Genomic DNA, 21,326 nt, shown 5'->3' with positions numbered 1-21,326 from the left:
ATGGTCCTACATTAAAAAATAAACAGAAAACAGCCACGAGTCTGGGGAAAAAAGAAAAAGATTTCCCATTACATTTCCAATTAATAAAGGCCCCTTTCACAAGGAAAGGAGAAGAAAAAAAGAAAGAGGATAACTTCTCCACATCCCCGAAGAAAGGATGTTTAATGAGATAACCACTGTATGACTTGATCCATCTAATCTGGTTTTAATACTATCCTTAAATAATGTATACATTAGCTCTCCATTACCAAAAACATTTGTTTATTTTATGAACATGAGTCTGGTTCAGTGCTGAGACTTTGTGAAATTATCACGCCGTCCTTGGGCTCTCGGCTTTTATTGCTTTTCCTTTGCTCATTATGAAATGATTAGTCGTCTCCGCTGCCCTTTCGAATTGCTGTTAACATTGTGCTGTGGTTCTGTTGCCTTGGTTCTGAATAGGAGAGTCTTGGTTCAGGGTTAAGTTAATACAGTCATTACCAGCCCATTTGGGGACCCATCCATCATGGCTAATTTCATGTCCAACACACGAGGGACTAGAGTACAGTCAACATGATGCGAACACACAATGGTGAATCCAAAAGATGGCCAGAAAGGGACCAGACTTAAGACACAGAAGACAGGCTTGGGGAGTCCTCTGGGGCAATTACATTCCATTACTGTAGGAGTAATGCAGACAGCAAGCAAGAACACCAGAGGGCCTGTGACGGGGACTTCCATTCAAACGGACCCAGAGCACAGTTCCTCCTAATGTCTAACTTAAATCATTTGTGCTTGAACTTCAAAACAAAACAGCACAGCTGTTTACCAGAGGAGCAAAGGATCTTCAAACTACTTAAGCTGACGTTTACCAAACCTTGGCCATTCTAGCACTTCCTTGACAGTCATTCACCCACCAAGTTGGAATCAGTATTAGGGTTGGGGTTGGTTTGGTACTATCAGTTATGCATTTTCATTTTGTCAACTAATTTCTTTTTATTTAAATGCCACTTTACCCACATGCTAAGCAATAAGAGCTTGAAGTTGTCATTTTGATTGACTGGTTATATTTATACAAGCATATTTTCCCTAATATACATTTAGAGAAGTGTACAGCCATTAACAAAATTGTTAATGGGGGAGGGGTACATCTGGGATGTCGATGCTCTGTTTCCTGGTCTGGGTGTTGGTTACTTAGGTATGTTCAGTTTGTGAAAATTCACCAAGCTGTATGTTTATAATAACGTATATTTAACAGTACATTTTGGTTTTTAAAAAAATGTTCTTTACATATGCAAAATTTAAGAACTGAATAAATTTTGTACAGAGATACAAATGGCCACTCTTTATAAAGAAAAAAAAAAAAGGCTGTTATAGAAAGACTGTTGCCCATGCAGCACCTTGAATCATTGGAGTATCAGGATTGGTGTCTACACCATATTTGGGATTCCTGGGGCTTTGGCAAAAGGTATCCATGCAAAATAAATCCTCACCCCAAAATAAGTAAAATAAACCCACCCCACTCAAAATAAATGCACACCTGTGACCCCTCATTTTCTCTCAGCCCCCCAGTTGTTTCCTTCATTGCATTTGTAACAGTTTGATGTTTTAAAATAGTCTTGGGCCGCCGGGTTAGCTCAGTTGATTACATTGCAGTGTTAAAACACCAGCGTCAAGGGTTCAGATCTCCTTACCAGCCAGCCACCCCTCCCCCCCCAAAATGGTCTTATTTGTTTTTATTCGGGGGTCATCCTGCCCCTAGACCATAAACTCCACAAGGGCAGGGGCACATCTGTCTTTCCCCTACTTTGCATAATGCCTGGCACACAGCAGGCTCTCAACCAATATCTGTTGAATTAACAGAGGACGGGGGAGTGGGTGGGAAACCTCTAGTGGATTTCACTCATTCATTCTCTCCTTGTCCCCCAGGGATTACAAGATGATGTAAGTAGGGAGCACAGATACGGGCCTGAACACTTCACATTCTTCTGCTCTGAGACATGAGTCCGTCTTACATTCCCATAGGCTTCCTGAGCTACAAAGCACTTTCTCATCTGTTTACCAAATTTAATCCTCACAACCCAGAGAGGGAGGTGAGGTTATCAGCATCATCTGATGAAGCACCAAAAAGATACAAAGACATGAAAGTCACAGTTCGTCCCTGACAGAATCAGGACCTGAGCCAAAGTGTTCTGGAATGTTCTACCCTTCCACCTGCCCCTGGTCTCAGACAACTCCTAACCTTCCAACGTGTGCTACTGGGGGGCAAATTCATGGGGAGCACAGAAAAGAGAAAGTGGACAATTCAAAATAGCCTGTTACCCAAAGTCCCTGCAAAGGGTTACCAAATTGCAGAACGCATGATTCTATTTTTGTCCAGGATGTTTGCCTTCAGAATGGCCTAATTCTTGCAAGAATTTGCATATTCGGGGTCTCCACCACTAGCAGCAAGGAAGGGAAGGAAACCCCCATCATGTCCAGGGCAAGGCAAAGTCACATGGGTATAACTGAAAGGTGACCACCGATATTTTTTTTAGATCTTCACAGTGAACACAGTGGTCTTCCAAACAGGCTGTAAATTCAAGAGCCTAGAGAGGTCAGTCAGGTATCACAGATGAAAGAAGAGATTTTGGAGGGACTTTTGGGAACCTGTAGGGTCTGGGGCATAACCATTCCTCCACTTAGCCACTGATACCAAGCAAGAATGTGCTAGATCTCGTGACTTTTAAAGAATTGCCAAAATCCACATTGTCTTTAAGGCATACCCTGACTTTAAGTTTCAGTGCCTGTGTATTCTAACACATGGTGCGGCAAAGCCAAACCCACTCATGGGCCCCGAATTTGAGAGCCCCTCTTGCAAACATCTCTCATGGCATGGCTGCATGAGAAAAGTAGAACAGTGCACAGACCACACAACAGAGCTGTGTCTCATCACCAAGCCTGCCAGGTGGGTACCTTCATGGCCCCCATGTGTCAGATGAGGAAACAGCCGCTGAGAAGTGAAGTACCTGGCCCAGGTCACACATTACACAAAGACAACATCAGAGCACCACCTTCTCCTAAACATCACATGCCTGCCTCCAGGCTCCGCAGCGTCTGACCACATGCTCCCCTCGCTCAACTCCAGGCTCATCCCTTCAGCTGCAAGGCCCCATGAGCGGAGCAGTCCCGGCCTCAAGTCTGGCAGTTCTGGGATGGCAGGAGACCTGAGGACTTCCAGGGCCCTGAATCGCACTATTCATCACCCTTACCTTTCCAGAGAACAACTTCCTCTTGTATCCAAGAGGCCACCATGGGGAAAGGGTATCAGTGGTGAGCCAGGCCAGGGTGGAAGAGAAGTCTCTCTGTTGACAGGCCACTTATCAGCAATGGCCCTAACCTGCCTGCTAGACTGGTCCTCCCAGAGGGCAGGGAGCACATTTGTCCTGTTCACCAAGATAATCCTAGCACTGGGCACAGTGCCTGGCACACTCTAACCGGAGTGGAGGATGGGTGGACGGGCAGACAGCTGGATGGATGGATGGATAAATAGATGGATGGATGGATGGATGACTGGATGGATGAATAGAGGTGTCATAGATGGATGACAGATGGATGGAATGGATAGATGGATAGATAGATGAATGGACAGACAGGTAGATAAACAGATGGACGGATGGATGAATAGATGGGAGGGAGGGAAGAAAGAGTGAAGGGCTACAGAAAAGGGACTTACTGACTCTGAACTGGCTGGAAACTGAGAACACAAGCTTTAGTGACTATCCAGCTTCAATTCCTAGATTGGCCATTTCTCAGCTATTTAACTTTCATCCAATTTATTGCCTCAGTTTTTATTATTTTTAATTAGTAGAATAGAGATAAGAAAAACAGCCCTTAACTTGCAGGATGTTGTAAGGATTCAATAAAACCGTTTCTTTCTAGTACTTCCACAGTATCTGGTGCAAGGTAAACACTCAATAAAAGAAATCGTCCTCCTCATCATGGTTACAGTGTTTGTGCCCCTCCAGTGGGGAAACTTTACATCAATCTCTCTGCGCCACAAACTCTTTTGGGCTTACAGGAAAACAATGCATCTTCTGGCCAAGGATTACAGCAGAGGATTCCCTGGGAGGAGAAACAGCCTTCATTAGCATCCACTGATACATTAGTCTGGATTAGATGCTCATATAATCCAGCAGTCACCTGCATGAACCAGCCTGAGACAGAACAAATCCATTTCACTGCCCTCAGTGGGCACTGAAGGGGGAACCACCTCTCTCCCCACCCCAACAGACTTGAGAATGAGTGGGTCCCATCCCTTCCCTATCTGGCCCTGTGCCTGGAATCCCAGTCCCTGATACGAATAATGGCAGTTTCCCTTCTCTGCTCAGGACTAAAATGTCCCCCCCTTCTTTGCAATGTCTCTGGCTTCCAATGGGGGAGGGGAGCAACATAACCGAGAGATCACAAGGGCACAACCTGATGAGTAATTGCAGGCAAACGGGTAGTTTCTGTTGCAGGCGGAAGGAAGTGCCCACAAGACAATCTAGACTGTATGTTCATACAGAGAGCTCTGGCTGCCAGGTCCCCCTTCACCTGGTCTCTTGGTGACAACCACAGAGCATTTTAACTGAATGAGCAGAGCAGCAGGAGCAGCAGGAAGCCTGCTGTGGACAAATGAAAGGCCATTTCCACTGGCCAAGAAACCTTGGGCAGTATCCTCTTGCTCTTTCCTCCCTGGCTAGAGAGAGCTGAATTCAAAACTCCTTCCTCTGGCCAACTTCAACTCCGGCCGAGTTCAAGTTCTATTATTCCCTAGTAAGCTGGCTGCATACTTTACTACAGGGCAATACATTCTTTTTCAGGACCATAAAATCCTGTCCTGAAGTAAGGAGATGCAGATCACAGGCTACAAAGTAGTAGATCCGAGTGTGTAGGATGAACAAATCTAGAAATGTATGTACAACAGGAGGGTTATACTTACTATTGTATTGTACTCAAGATTTTTGCTAAAAAAGTAGATTTTAGGTGCTCTTGCCACACACACACAAAAAGGGTGACTATGTGAGATGATGGATGTTAATTTTCTTGGCTATAGTAAACTTTTCTATCTATATGTGCATCAAAACATCACGTTGTACATCTTAAATATATAAAATAAAATTTAAATAAAATAAACTCTTGTGCGTGGGGCTGGAGATTTTGATAGAATCAACTCCTGTGTGCTTCCTTATATGAGTTCTGTGATTCCAAAGTTGGGGACCTTCACGAGATGCTTCTAAGAGTAAGGCTGTACAGGAGAGTGGTTAAGAGTGCAGACTGCCCAGGTTCAAATCTCGGCTCTGCCATTTATAATTGTGGACCTTGGGAAAGTTGCTTAAACTCCCTCTGCCTGTTTCCTCACTGTAGCATGAGGTTTAAATGAGTTAATATTTGTAAAGCACCTAGAAAAGGGCCTGGCTATATTAAGTACCATGACTATTGGCTTTTGGAAATATAATAGTACACAGCTTAAAGGATTAAATGAGTTAATACATACATAGGTTTTAAAACAGTGCCTAGCACATTGTAACTACTATACAGGCATTATTATTATTACTACTACCCTTCTATTTGTGTCATTATTTAGGGATCTGTTTCCACGTAAATTGCATATCTGCTCCTTTTCTAAGGTTAGCACATTTTTAGGAATCTGCAATAAGAAGTGACGAAAGTGGTATAAAGATTTTGAGGAGTGATATGGCTGCATTTAGGGTTTTTCAAAGAACTACACAGACAAGCAGCTCATAAACCTGGTTGTCATTTGGAAAGGGGCAGACCTGAGTTTGGATCCTAGTTCTGCTACTCCCTAGCACTGTGATCTTAATAAGCAAGCAGTTTCATCTTTCTAAGCCTCAATTTCCCCATATGTGAAATAGGGATAGCAACAGCCCTATCCCACAGAGTTGGGAGGATTCAATAAAATAGTGAAGTGAACAAGGCCTTCCATTATTCCTGCCATATAACCTGTAATCTTAAGTCCAGCAATTTCTAGCCAGGTGTTCTTAGTTTCAATTTTGTATGAGTTGAGTAACACCCTCTTCCTTCCTGAATTTTTTTTTTTTTTTTGCTATGCAAAACACCTAAATAATGCCTGGCATATAGTCGGCACTCAATACATGTTGGTATTCCTCCTTCTACCACATTCCATCCTGCTCCAAGGCTGGTATACATGGGACAAATGATGCATTCTCTACTGCTTTAGATTTACTCAAACCCTACTTCGCGGGGGAAAATGGACAATTGCAAAAAATTGCTTATTTTCAAACACACCAAGAATTTTCTTTAAAGAATGACAGCTCACATATGAGCACTTATTATGCATCAGGTCCAAATCAGTTCACATGTATTTTTACATTTCATCCATACCCAACCCTGGGAGGTAGCCCTGATTTACAAAGGAGCAAAATCAGAGTGACTTGCCTGAGATTATGGAGATGGGAAAGAACCAAGCCAGGATTTGAACCCAGTTACGTCAGACCTGAGAGTATTGAATAAAGGCCTCTTTCATTTGTGCTGGGGCATGGCACACACTTCCTGTGACTTCTTCTCCTGTTCCCACACCCCTTTCTTTGAATGTGGGATTTTGCAGTGTTGGATTTATTTATTTCTACTTTTCCCCAAAGTATTTTCTCATTGTTTCTGATGGGTGGGGATCTGGGTAAATAGAAATGGGGAGACTCCAGGGAAAAGGAGAACAAGATATTGTAAGTGACAACTCCCAGGGCAGCATTAACCAAAAGATAGGGACAAGGTCAACCCTCACCCTGGGCAATTCAATAGGTGTGCATTTCAGTCTCTCTGCACATAGACTTAGGGCCCCACTGAGGATAAATAGCTCTGGGTGGGAAGGCAGACTCTTAGTACAGAGATAGCCTTAAGGATATTTTTGTGTGTTTTCTGCGAACACATACACATATACACAACTATGCAATGATGTCAAGTCTTTGCTTTAGCTCAAGCCCCCAAATTTCCTCTTCTGTTAGGACCATGGATCAAACTTGGACCATCTCCAGTAAACAAGAACTTCTGCCTCAGCTGGCTTCCTATCTGAAAAATAGTAAGCATTTGACCACCCAACCTTCTGGACGATAAAAAATGAACTGATAAACTAGAGAGAATATCTAAAGTATGAGAAGACTGGAAGGAAAGTGAACATATATCTGATGTAATAATCTATTATATACATATATACCTATGTATATAATAATTTCTACTTTTATTTATCTATTTTATTTAACATTTTCCAGTATATGATTAAGCAGATGGTGGCAACATTTGCAGTAAGATAAATATTGTTCAACGATGCATGTTTCTGTATACAAAGTGTAATACATCACTGAAACAAACTCTATTGAGAGTGTGAAAAAAAATGAACCATCAATAAAATACCCTCTGCTTCTCTCTGGTCTCAAAACATTTGGATAGCAAGAAAAGCTAAGCCTCCAAGATGGTTAGAACCAGAGGTGATCTGGATCCTGCTAACTGATCTTTCAAAGTCACTGCTGAAGCCTAAAAAAGTCCTGAGTTATGTGAATAATGTGAAGTATGAGGAATTTCTGTGGAAAAATCACCATTTCAAAGGGGTCAGATAATACAGAAACCCCATTCTACCTTCAGTATGGGGAGGGGAGAGAGGAGGTCAATAAAAAATTAGATTTCTTAAATGAAACTTTCTGAGTAACAGTTTATCTAAGGGCACAAGAAATAAATGTGATCTCTTCAAGAGAATCACCAAAGGGAAAGAAAATAAACATTCGTTACATTAACACACACAGCTCTCTTCCATTTTCTCCAAAATCTATTCAGAACCTACCGGCTGATCTTTTCGACAGGCCCCCTCCACAATTTTTCCCTCCACAATTTTTCCCTCCCTTTATAAGTGAGCCCATCTGTTTCTTAAATTTTGAGACGACAGTAAAATCCACAGCTTATTGGAGACCCAATGAAGGAATCACTATCACAGCCACCAACTCAGCTGCAATCCACCCAATAATTCTAATATTTAAGAGCTTTGAAAGAGGCTGAGAGGGAAAGAGAGCTTGCAAATCTTTTATGGATATGCTTATCTTGCTACCCGTCCCCATGCCCTCTGACTCTTGCTTGAGAAACTGAGTGTTTCTTCCAGACTTCTTAAATGCACCAAAAAATACAATCAGGTCCTTCTACCCAGGTGCAGCTCCCCAAACATAAAAGGGCCACATGCAGAAGGTCCGAAAGAGTGGGCACAAGAAAGCAGCAGGGTCTGGTTTAGAAAATGCTCTACACACAATGCCTGCCCGACACCCTTTGCAACACACCCAGCACCACCCCTGCCCAGATTCCCTTTATATGCAAGGACCACAACGGTCCACCCCACCCCACCCCACCCCATCCTGCAATATAGCACAGAGATGAAGCATCATCTCTTAAGCATGTGCCTCAGCAGCTCTTTACAAGAGCCATCTGGAAAATCACAGGGATTTTTTTTTTCTTTTAATGTCCCACTCCTGAATCTCCCTCCAAAGCATCATGCCAACAGCCTCGGCAGGGTCTGAAAACAAACCGCATGTTGCAAGGGCCTCTGGCTTGCTAATGGTCTGGTTCCCTCGTTCTCTACTTGACTACAACCCAAGCTCCAGCTACACCTGACTTTGGGAACAGCCTGCCCCCTTCTGGTCTCCTTGAGCTCCATGGAAGGGCAGGGGCTCAGTGGGCACAGCTTGAGGACAAACCCGTGGCTCCAGCCAGCATGTCTGCACTGTGATTTCAGGATATAGCAGGCCATGGAGTAGATGGGGAGGGGAAAGAAAGGAGAGAGACAAACAAATAAATAAAATACAAATCCAGGCGCAACAAACACTCAGCAGCATGGTAGACAATTACCAGAAAGAAAAGAGGACCAAAAAAAAAAAAAAAAAGAAAGAAAAATACACATATACATCTACATCAAAAGGTTAAGAAATTGAGGTATGGGAGATGCAGGTGAGGGGATAGTAATTGAAATTGCAGACGAAAGTAGAGTTTCAGAAAAGCAAAGCAACTTTGCTTCTGGAACTGGAATTGCAAAGGGAAGAAAAAATAGAAAATGGCATGGTCCCACCTGCCTTCCTGATTGCAAAGCCCTCTGTGGCTGAGCTGGGACGAAAGAGAATAAGACATTGAACTGAACACACAAGAGGATGCGTGGATGGATGCTGAGAATGTCAGGGACCTATGAAAAAATCAGCCAGCCCCACCTCCTTCCTTCTCTTCACGGTTTCAACAGGTGGCATTGCACCCTAGAGGTACCTCCTGAACCCCTTTTGGACCCCAGATGCAGAGGATACAGTAAGCCTCAAGTCCCTACCCCCCCCCCCAGTCCACCCTACATGTTTCCACACTGGGCAGCAGTACTTGCTCTAGAGCCCTCCCACCTCACCTCCCAGTAGGGTTCCAAATCCAAAAAGAACTTCTAATTGCATTTCTGCCGGAACACATCACTATCAACTCCAGGAGTTCAAAGGCAAGGTCTCAGAGTACCCTTCCCTGTAAATAAGAGGCCACAGGACATTGGAAATGTCTGTTTCTCCATCAAGAATCTCACTTCACTGTACTTCCCACAAATGAGGGAAAAGCTTCAGCCTGTTACCCACACAGCGACGTGAAATGCCATCACAGCACATCTTGGGGCTGGCTCAGCCCACAAGTACAAAGAGCTGCACTCTGGCAGAGGGTCACATCAACTTTAAAGAAGTTTAGCAGATCAGAAAGCATCATGCAATGAGGGCTCCCAGAGTGACAAATGATAGAGACATGCATTCAGCCCCTAAGCATCGTGAAACCACCTCCCCTGGTTTCTGATATCCTTCAGGGGCTAGGCAAATCTTCAGGCAAGTGGCATGATGAAGATACAGACAGACACACAACACACTGGTTATGCCCCACGACAGAAGCTCACACGCCTGGGCAGCTGAGACCCCGGCCAGAGTTGAGGACTCTCATCTCCTGCCCCTGTCGTCCTACCTAGCTCAGTGGGCTCAACCGAGTAGCTCAAACGAGGCACCCCAGAGAAGTTGGGGACAAGGCAAGAAAACACGTCAGTTCTCCGCCCAGCCACCCAGATGGTCCCAGAAGATCTGCAGAAGAAACATTTCAGAGGAAAGAAAAGAAAAAAACAAAAACAAAAACATAGAAGCCGAAGCCGTGACAGTGTGGTCGGACACACACAGCTGGTGACCGGAATTGGCCACACACAAGACGGAGTGACAGAGATAACTAGCTAGAAGGGGCCATGCCCTAACACTGGACATGGGATGGAAGTAAAGTCAGAGAGGGCATGGGGGACGACAAGGTTACAGAGAAGGTGGAGACGGGACGCTCAGACATCCAGAGGGGGGAAACAGGAGACCCAAAGTATAAGACCAGACACCATGGTCGGGGACTTGGGACACCCATCTCAGGCCGGGGCAAACAGACGGCACAGCTGTCTGCACCCAGCGCAGCAAAGACGGAAGAGATTCTGCTGCGAGAACCACCCATGAGCAGCGGCTGGGGACCCGGGCACGATCCACGCACGCAGGAAGGGAGAAAGGCACCAACACCCACACGCAAAGAGCAAGTCGGGGCGCCCAGCTTGAGTGACGGGAAACAGGAACCCAGGCAGGCTCCCATAACCCCCAACGCACCTCCTTTGGAGATAACTTCCCCATACCCCAAGGGGGCAGTCCTCAGACTCTGGATGGGGCAGCCCACGACCCCTGAGCCTTGGCAGGGACCTCACCCGGAGTCCCGGGGAAAGAGGAGACGAGGAGTCAGCAAGCTTGCCGAGTCCCAGTCTGATGATCAGGGTTCAAGGGCTAGGGGGGCGGGGTTGGGGCTGCCTCCTCCCCCCCTCCCTGCAGGACGCGAGCCGAAAGGGCATCTTACCAGCGCCCGGGCGGGCAGTGCCCCCCGGCTGACCGGCTGCTGCGCCCGGGCTTCTCCGGGGCCGCCTCCCTGCGCCCGCGCCGGGGGCCCCCGTCCTCCGCCGCCCCCTCGTCCTCGGGCTGCAGCCGGCTCGGCGGCGGGCAGGTCCCGGCGCTCCCGGCGTGGGGCCGGGGCCGGGGGCGGCTGCTCCGCGCCTCCGGCCGCTGAACCCCCGCGGCGCTCCCCGGCTCCGGAGTCGAGGCTGCTGAAATTCCACACGACCAGCGTCTGCAGCAGCAGCACGGTGAGCGCCGCGAGCAGCGCCGAGTGCGAGCGCCGGGCCAGCCTCCGGGCACACGGCGCCGCCACCATCTTCGGAGCGCGGCGGGCGAGCGGGGCGCGGGGACCCCGGCGCGCTCCGGGACGCCCCCGCGCTCCCCCGCGGCTCCCCCGGCCGCCGGCTGCCGCTCGGGCCGCCGCTCGGGCTCCCGCTCGGGCCGCCGCCGCCGCCGCCTCGGCTCGCCGCTGCTCCTCCTCCGCCGCCGCCGCCGCCGCCTCCACCACCGCCGCGGCGCGGAGTTTTCAGACGGGCAGGGACCCGGACGTCACCAGGAGGAGGGGAAGGCGGGGAGGCGGGAGCGGGAGGGCCGCGCAGGGGGGCGCTGGGCGCGCGCGCGCGGGGAGGGGCGGGCGCCTCGGCCGCGCGGCTCCCCCTCCCCACACCCCCAGCCCGGGTTGGGGGGGCGGGTGTTGGGGAAGGGGCTGAGGGACGCGGGCCGGGGCGGAGAGGGGCGGGGCCTGAGGGCGGAGCCGAGGGAGGGAAAAGGAGAAGGGAGAGGAAGGGGGTGGGGGCGATCAGAGAAGACAGACGCCCCCCAGGACAAGAGTGGGGTGGGGGGAAGAGGGACAATTCCCGCAGCTGGGAAAAAGAGGCGGGGACAGAAAAACGGGGGAGCTTGGGGTGAGGGTGGACCCGCTCAGAATCAAGGGGAGGTCAGGAGGAGAGGGGGTCCTGAGATCCTGTTTTCCATGTGGGAAGCAAGAGGAGACAGATGAGAGGAGGCTCCTCGCCCGGAGTTTGCGGTCTGGGGGATCTTCTGTCGGCACAAAGACTGGTTGGCAGGTGGAGACGTGAGAAACATTTCAGGAGTGTCAGAGGCACGGAAGGGTCCCGGCTCACGCAGCCCGATCCCTGGATCGCGAGCTTGAAGGGGTGGGGAGAAGGCTTTGAATGAGTCTCTGGAGTTCATCAGCACAAACACTGTGAGTGACTCCTGAATCACACCCCCCCGCAGTGCCAACAATGTACTAAGTGCTCAGTGAGTCACTTCTCTCCGGTTTAAGGACTCACAAGCCAAGAGACTCCAAACCCAGTTGGCAAGTAAGTGCTTTATTGGCAAAAGAGAGACCCATGGAGTTTCTCAACCTTCGCAGGCTGCAAGCCTCAAAGTCTGGCCTCTGAGCCTCCCACCATGACCTTTCCCATCCATCCTCACACCTGCCTTCCTGTCTGCATAGAGCTTAGGTCCTGGGGGAACATGTCCTGCTTTGTAAAGTGCAGTTCTTTCCCACCCTGGCTGGTCTGTCTCAGTGACCTTGAGCCAGGAGGACTCCTCTGTGGGCCCAAGTTCCCTCTTCTGTCAATGAGGGTTTAGATGGAATGATCCCAGTGGACTCAAGAGTCATCCCCAGCCCTCTCTGACTCAGTCTTTCCAGTCTTTCCCTCTCTTGTCCTCTTGCCCAGGGCTTAATACACAGCAGCACAGCACAGTGAGTGTATGGGATGGAGTTGGTATCCTGCATGGGACTTAGCCCCATAAGAATACAGCAGATCAAATCCTCAGTTTGTGGATTAGGGACTTGCGATGATGCTTTGCATCTTGTATGCTGTGCTTTTTAACCTCAGCCTAATTTTTAAAGAGAAAAAAGTGGAGTATAAAGAGGCTCCGTCAGACAACGAGGCAGGGAGAGGAAAGAGATGGTTTCATCCATTCCACAAGCATCCATGAGCACTCACCTTGTATCAGAGACTGGGCCGAGTGCAGGGATCCCAACATGTGTAAGCCTTAATTTCACCTTTAGCAAGCTTGAGGTCTAGAGGAGCCAGATGCAGATACTAGGTATTAAAATGTAGTGAGGTGGGGATCACTATAGAGACATGCACAAAGTGATGCTAAAGGCTCATGAGGGTGGGGCTGGAGCGACCAAGAAAACGCTTTCTGGAGCCATCCACTTCTCTGAATTAGGAGTGTAAAATACCAGCTAGTGGGGATTCTAAACTCTAGACTAGAGTCAGCCTTAGTAGTGTCTACGGCCTAGCCAGGCATGTTGCCAGGCACAGAGGCCTGCCCTTTGCACTCAGCACACCTAACTAGCAGTGAGATAAAAGAACTGAGGGCCACCGGTCTTCTGTCATCTGTTTATCAGTTGAGACTATTTGGGTTACAAGTAATAAAACACCTATTCTAACTGTTTTAAAAATGGACATTATTGGATCATGTAACAGAACATTCCAAAAGAAAGACTTCAGGTGAGGTTTCATCCAGCAGCTCAGAACTATTACCTGGGATTCCTTTTCTTCCCATCTTTCCCATCTTCCTTTTATGAGGTCTCTTCATCCGGGTATCTCTCTTCATGTCACAAAATGCCTGGCCTCAGTTGCTGAGACTACCTGTATCCTTTGTTATTTCTAGCCCAGGGGAAGGAGAGTTGGTATTTCCAAGAATTCTCCTAAAAGGTCCAAAAATTCTCTCTGATTAAACCAGCTTTAGGTCATAGACCACCCCTAAAGCAATAACTGTGGCCAAGGAGATAGAATATGCTGACTAGCTTGGTCCCCTGCTTCACCTCTGTCATTAGGGTGAAGCCAGCTTTCCTGAAACCACTTGGGTGCTTTTTAGGGATCAGGGTCTGATGGGAGGGAGGAAGTATGTGTGTGGGGGGAGGGGCAGACCTCATCATCTAGTCCACGCAGCCTTCATGAGGCCAAACAACCTTTGGCAAGTCACCTCCCCTCCCAGGACCTCAGTTTCTTTAGTACCAAATAAGAGGTTGGCTGAGATAGTCCCCATGAGTTGGCATGTCACCAGAACTCTTGCTTAGTGTCTAAACAGAGCTTCCTAATCCCAGCAGAAGGTGCTCTGGGGACTCTTTGCACCCCTGCCCTCTGGCTCATCTTTGCTTCAAAGCCTCTGCTGCATTTTTCCCCTAAGCAGCAATGATGTTATCTGCTTCCTGCACATGACACAGTTAACTGCAGTCCTTTGGGGCCCAGCTCTGGCTCAGCTCCCTCAGGGGCCACTGGCTTAAGAAGTGAGATTGAGGATCCAGGGCCCCAAGTCCCTGGAGAAAGAGAGTTGTTTGTTTATTTCGACTTGTAAAAAGCCACACAAGAAAGAGGTTTAAAAGCTCCAGGCAGGTTATAGACGCCATAAATGGCTTAGGTGATGTTTTTAGATGAAAAATCATCTGAGATAGAAGAGCAGGAAGGCAGACTCATGAGGTCACTGGCACCATCTTCCTGCCCCTAGACAGACAGCATCTCAAGCGTCTTTAGGTGAGAGGTGAACAAAGATGAGACAAAACAGCAGATAGCTTGGGGTGGGGGAAAGGGGTGAATTTTGGTATATCTGAAATGCCCATCTCAGAACAAGTTGGTTTGGATAATGCCAGAACCTCTGGGAGCAGGGGCTGGGCATCTTAAGTCTTCTAAGCCAAACTAAGCAAAAGCAGCCACTTTTCATCAAGAAGGGCCCTGCCTTAAGCTTCCCAGTGGTGAAAAGTGAGGCAGGTGGAAATTGATGTATATAAGACAAGCCGAAAGAACGGCCTGGGACTCTGGCAGCCGCCCTAGCAACAGCAGCAAGATTCCTGAGAATTCTTAAAGCCCGTTCAATCATTCAACAAAGATGTATTGGACCCTATTATGTGCCTGGCAACATGCTGGGCAAGCAAAATATAGGTATGAAGAAGATTCCCTAAGGAACTCTTCTTTTTAAATACAGTTCCTACTCGTACTTGACCAAGAGCCAGAGCTCTAAAGAAGTACCAGACTGATTTGTGGGATTCCCTGCCCACCTCCACCCCAGATCTTGTTTCATCATCACTTTCCAGTGCAGGAAGAGGAAATCAGTTAAACAAGTAGTTTTGAGCTCCTGGGTGTGTCCATCTAGGGGCTGTGAGGGAAAGCAGAATAGGGGACTTCACCCTCCTGGAGCTGCCAAACAGGTCAGGGGGGCGAGACAGAAACATGGGCAGCCACAACAGAGTCAGTGTGTAGAATGGTGAAGAGCCAGATGGCCCAGGCTTGGGATTTTTAGTGTCAGTTGCTTAACTGCATGCCTCAGTTTCCCCATCTCTAATATTAGGGCCTTTCTTGTAGGGTTCTTGTAAGGATCAGATGAGATAACTCATATAAAGATTTTTTCATAGAGACTGACACATAGTAAGTGTTCAATAAATGTTATATATTACTCATTATATTAATAATAGTAGAGCACTGTCAATTATGAGGGTCCAAAGGTATTAGAGGAAGAAAGGGGAAATCAAGGAAGGCTGCCTGGAAGAAGTGGCACTAAATCTAGTCCTTGACTTGGATAGAAGAGTGCAGATATCCCAAGGGCCAGGATTTCATCTCCACTCTTTCTGGCACTCTGTGCAATTCAGGGCACAGCAGATCTGGTGGTGCAGTGGACACCAATCACAGTGGGCAGGTAGGAATGAGCCTGGGGTTTGGGCATATTAGATCCCAGCACTTACAAGTTGGGAGAACTCAAGTTCAAATACCATCTCAGCAATTAGTTGTGTAATTTTAATCAGGTTGCTGAACATCACAGAATCTCAACATTCTCAACTATAAAAGGTAAAGAAAAATAATACCTATGTCTTAAGGGAGGGTAAGGGAATGGGGTGTATATAACAAAATGTCATATATTTTATATAAAAAGTTGGCACTGGCCAACAGCAGTGTTGAAGGAATATTAGCTTGCTTACATTGGCAGGCTGGTCTATAATGAAATATTTTCCCCTTCCCTCAAATAGTCCTGCCCCAGGTGCTGGAGAACTGGGGCTCCACATAGCTTCTTCTAAATTTAAATAAGCTTCAGCCTAAACTTCAAATGTAGTCAAATACGTTTTGTTATTTTTAAAAATCTCAATCATGCATGTGTTTCTTTTTGGCTTATTAGAGCCTGTTTTTACCCAGACTCTACAAAATGACCCTGACTTTGCTCTTAATTTTTTTTTTAAAACTCCCCCTAGGTTTCACTTCTGCAACAGGTGGGCCACCTGTTTATGAGTGTCATTGGGAGAGTTGGGCACAGGACACCCTCCCACTCCTAGGAATCTCTCTCAACAAGCGCTTGCAAGCCCAAGGATTCCTGGGCATGTAGAGGTCAGAGAAGCCAGCATGCTGAAGTTCCCCAGAGCCTCCCACAGCACACGAGGCCATGGGTAGGCATCATCTGTCCCCCTCTCATCCATACAAGAGAAGGAAATGGCCTCTGATCAGACCACAGGCATAGCCAGGTGACAAACCCCTCCAGACACCCAGCTGTGTTTCTGCAACCTGCAGGTTTTCAGGCGAATCCTATATCGGGCGTATCAGCAGAGGGAGCTCTAGGTAGTAAGTAACTTTCCTCTGACCGCATAGTTTCCTGTAGGAAAGATCTATACAGTACAATCAACTATGTTTCAAAAAATAAATAAATAAAATTAAATAAAAAATAAAAGATCTGGAGACAGCAAGGAAAAGCAGAGTCCTAGGTGGATTGGTTGCCCATTGTGTGTGGCCAAGGAAACCCACCAATTGACAAGGATAGGGTGGTGGGCAAGGGACTTGGGAGTTGCTGGGAAGGAGGAGGCACCAGATGAAGAAAATCAGAAACCACCACACTGCTAAAGGGATTATCTGACCTTTTTCTGTATGGGCACTTCATCCCTCTGAGGTCACTGCCTTTACACTACCCTTAGCAACACTCTGATGTTTGAAAAGGGGACACATTCCAGGTCCATGTCTCAGACTATATTGGTAAACGTTTTAAAAAAAAATGCTTACTGTGTATGTCCATAGTGCTTAAACTGGCCCTTGGAGCTACAGGCTCATGAGCGTGCCAGTGCCAAGGATAATGTTGACAATGAGAGTTAGCATTTATTGAGCGCTTACTAGGTGCCAAGCCCTGCACTGAGGACTCAACAAATCATATTCACCAAATACCTATAGAGAACCCACATGATACCTAGGACGCTGCTCATGCTGGAGATTGATGGGAATCAACCACAAATAAGACTCAGAAAGTCCCTGCTGTCATGGAGCTTGCATTCTAATGGGGCAGAGGGGCCAAGACAAATAAATGAATATGGAAACAAGTAATATCAGAGAGTGATGATTTCCATGAAGAAAATAAAAAGAGAGTGATCTGCTAGAGTGGCTAGAAAAAGACAAGTTTAAACAGTCTGGTCAGGGAGGACCTCATCCAGGCAATGACGTTGGAGTGTTCCATAACCTTCTCAAGAAATGCAGCTGTTGAAGAAGTCTGATTCCTTTTATGCAGCTAGCATCATCTGTTGACAGAACAGATAACTGTAGGTCTGTTTTTTCAAATGTGCATAGATGCTGTTGTGATAGGTAAATGAAAAATGCTACTTAATTCATTGTAGTTCTTTTGTCATTTGGGGTTTTCTCAAACAATGACTAATAAAAGCTCAAGTATTCATGTGGGTATAACAAGGGCTATGGAATAAGTTAGAAAAAAGTCCACAAAAATGAAAAAGATTAAAAATATACCACCTTACCAAAAGAGGACTGAGGGCCACTTATGTATTGTCTCAATTTTTTTTTGTCCAAATATCTTTTCGTTTACCAACTTTCCCTTCCTTACCTCTACTGTATTAGTCCATTTGTCGCTTATAACAAAATACACAGAACTTGGTAATTTATAAGAAAATGAAATTTGTTCTTACAGTTTCATAAGCCAGGAAGTCCAAAGTCCAGTGTATACACATCTGGTGAAGGCTTTCTTTGGTGGTGACTTCAGTGACGGCAGAGTATCACACTGAAAACTGGAGGAGCAGAGAGAGTGAGAGAGAGTAACCTCCTCGTTGACTCTTTTTTTAAGCCCTCAGAACCGTGCCCATGACCACCATTTTTAATCCATTCACCATGTCATGGTCCTACAATCTAATCATCTCTTCAAGGCCCCACCTTTCAATTACCACAGTAGGATTTCCCACCCTTAACAGCTACAGTAGGGATTCAGTTTTGGGGGGACATTCAACCCAAGGTACTGACCAAAGGCTCTTTATGTCATAGATGCTTCTATTTAGCCACTGTATCTTTAAGTTAGCAAGACCAGCCCTGTCACCCCACATTCACTTTCCCCCATCTTGACAGCCTCTGCTCTGTACCCCAATCTCAACCCATCCTCAACCTGCTTCCCTGTTGCTCTTTCCCTCAGTGGCTCTCAAATCTCTGTCACTTGTACACCCGAGGACTCTATTCCAGAAAGGCTTAAGTAAAATGGGAATTTATTGAAAGGCATTTGATATGCCAGCATCTGTTAGCTGCCTATCAAATACTCATTCTTCTCTTCTTGTTTGGTAAAAAATTTTGATTTTATTTGGGATGATAATGTGCCTAAACCAAAAAGCAATGGTTCCAGCTGTACTAGTCTGTTTCCTGCTGCTTATATCAGAATGCCTGAAACTGGGTAATTTATAAGGAAATGAAATTTATTTCTTATAGTTTTTGGAGGCTGGGAAGTCCATAGTCCAGGGGGTGCATCTGGTGAGTGCCTTTTTCTTGGTGGGAACTCTCTACAGCAATGTAAGATGTCAAATGGTGAGAATGGCCTGAGCCAGAGAGCTAAACTGCCCAGTGGGCCACCTTATAAAGCCATCAGAACCACACCCATTACTCCACAAATGGAACAATCCATTCACGAGGGCACAGTCCTCACAATCTAATCACCTCATTAAGATCCCACCTCTCAAGTACCATAATTGGATTTCCTATCCTCTTACAACTGTTACAATGGGGGTCAATTTTCCAATACATGAAATTTTGGGGGACACATTTACCCCATAGCACCACCCTTCCTGTGGTTAGGATTGATTAGAGAGAGGACAGCAGATACCATTGGTGGAGCTCCCAAGAAATCCATTGTGGGGAGAGTGCAAAGTAAGTTGGCGTGAGTGCCCTTTTGTCCCTTGTCATTCCCATTCTTTCTGCCTGGGATGTAGAAAGGATAGCTGGAACTCCAGCAGCCATATTGTGATCATGACGATAGAGTCCAGAGCTAGAGGTAATGAGCCAGAAAGACAGAAACAACTTGGGTCTCTAATGCCCTTGTGATCTGCTATATCTGGCCCACCCTTGGACTTTTCTTTAAACCTGAGAATGACCCCACTTTAAGGGAAGCCACTCAAGCTGACTTTCTGTTTCTGTAGCTGGTACTGAGAGGTGACTGAAGAAACTAAACGATCTAACTGAAACAAGTTCAGGGATAGAGGTAGGCCTTGGGAAGAGCTGGAACCAGAAACCCAGACATACAAGTCAGCCTCTTCATCTCGTGCCTCTGTTTCTCTCTGCCTGCTTGATTAATTGGCAGAACAACACCCTCCACGTGGTAAGAAGAGTGGCTCCCTCCACAGCCATGATCCTCGAGTGGGTCCTTGATGCTGCCTTTATCACACTGCATTTTGCTGGTCCGGTCACTCTCCCATGCCAAGGCCACTAGTTCCCACTCCTCTCCAGCCTCTGACATTCCTCCTCCTTCCCCACTTGCCTAATGACCTTGCTTCCTAGGTTGCCAAGGAAGAGGGAAGCAAGCAGAAGAGAGTTTCCACAAGCTCCCTTTACCTCGTATCCTGACTTCTTCGCATCCACCATGCCGCAGACTGATCTGGGGACAAACTTCCCAGGCTCCAGATCGAGGCCCACTCCTCCATTTGCCAAAGAGACCCTACCCTCTCTCACCTATTTGCAGACATCACTCCAGCACTTTCCTCTCTTCTTTCCTTTAGCATCAGTTTTCCCTCTTGAGTGCATCCTTCCCTCCATCATTCAAACTTACTGCTATTTCTCTGATTTTCTTTTTTAAGTTCTCTCTTTGCCCTACTACCTTCACCAGTTTCAATCAAATTCACTATATCCTATTCTTCCCATTCCATTTTTCTTAAATCCCCGCAACACTCCCTGTGTGTGCACACGCACTTGCACACACACCAAACACACACACATACTCACACATTGCTCTTACGCTCATCAGTGATAACTTCATTACTAGATTCAATAGTTCCTTGACCTACCACAGCAAACAACACAATTGCTCATTCCTCTCTCCTGGGCACCCCCTATTTCTATGACTTCCAGGACAGTACATTCTGGGTTCCCTTTTACCTCATGGCGGTTCCTTTTCAGCTCTTTTGCTTAATTCCTTCTTCTCTTCCCACTGTCTTCTCTCCCATCTTTGCCTAATTTTCAATCCTGGCTTCTCCCAGGTCTTACTTCTACAACTTTTCTTCACCATCCAGATACCGGGCTTTAGAAATCCTGTGTATGCTGAAAGCTCACAAATTGATATTTACAGCTAATATTCCTTCTCTGAACTCCAAATTCATGCACCCAGTTGTTTAGTCAATGTCTCCACTTGGACATCTGATAGACAACTCTGTCGAGGACTGTGAAGGGGCTGGGGATTTTACCCCACCCACAAGCTAACAAGTTATCCTGCCTCAGTGTCATGTATGCTGGCAGAAGACATGAGCCTCCTAAGTCAGACACAAAGAGCTTTATTACTCACAGCCCAGCAGGCAGCATGAGCTTCACATCTGTATCAGTCTCCTTTGTTCCCAAGTCCCATGGGCATGACGCTGGTGGATACTGTGCACATACTGAGAAATCCTGAGTTTAGAAGCCGCCCATATTTTATGGTGGGCTTCAAGCAAACTTGCTCAACCTTTGCCCCAGCAGGAGACATTATTTTTATTATCCTGGACAGCTAACATATCTGCTCTCTGCCTGGAGAAAGACACTATCTCTATCTTCCAAGGTTGTTCCCTATACAAACATGTAGTTTGTATGCCTCTTGAGAAGGTTGTCCAGAACAGAAATCCACAAGGGCTTTTGCTTACAGCATGCAAAGAAATACAAGAGACCCATGGACCATTGTCTCCTAACAATATTTAACCTACCTGGTCCAACGTGGAATGCTTGATCTTCCTCCCTAAACTTGTTTCCCCCAAAGCTTCTCCATATAAGACCTTTGAGTTATCAAATCTCTTTCATGTCTCTTGTAGCACACATTCAATTCATCAGCAAATCCTGTTGGTTCTACATTCAAAATACTGTCCCTACTACCATCATCCAGGACCACACCTCACAATTTCTCCCTTGAGTCTACAGTCACCTCCTAACTGGCAGCCCTGACTCCAGCCTTGCTCTGTTCTCCCCACAGCAGCCAGAG

The 21,326-nt window shown here is 46.7% G+C and overlaps 1 protein-coding gene across 1 annotated transcript in view; it reads right to left on the bottom strand.

Annotated features, from left to right (window-relative positions):
* The window catches only part of XYLT1 (xylosyltransferase 1), a 318,277-nt gene extending 307,042 nt beyond the window's left edge, over nt 1-11,235 (bottom strand). The window contains exon 1 of the mRNA XM_063099789.1: nt 10,885-11,235. Within this exon, the coding sequence (XP_062955859.1) occupies nt 10,885-11,235 (351 nt within the window). The remainder of the gene's footprint in view (nt 1-10,884) is intronic.
* Between the last annotated feature and the right edge of the window lie 10,091 nt (nt 11,236-21,326).

Source organism: Cynocephalus volans, chromosome 6 (assembly GCF_027409185.1).
Source record: "Cynocephalus volans isolate mCynVol1 chromosome 6, mCynVol1.pri, whole genome shotgun sequence".
Classification (NCBI taxonomy): Eukaryota; Metazoa; Chordata; class Mammalia; order Dermoptera; family Cynocephalidae; genus Cynocephalus; species Cynocephalus volans.
The sequence above is the reverse complement of the archived record's forward strand: the minus strand, read 5'-3'. Positions and strand labels throughout refer to the sequence as shown.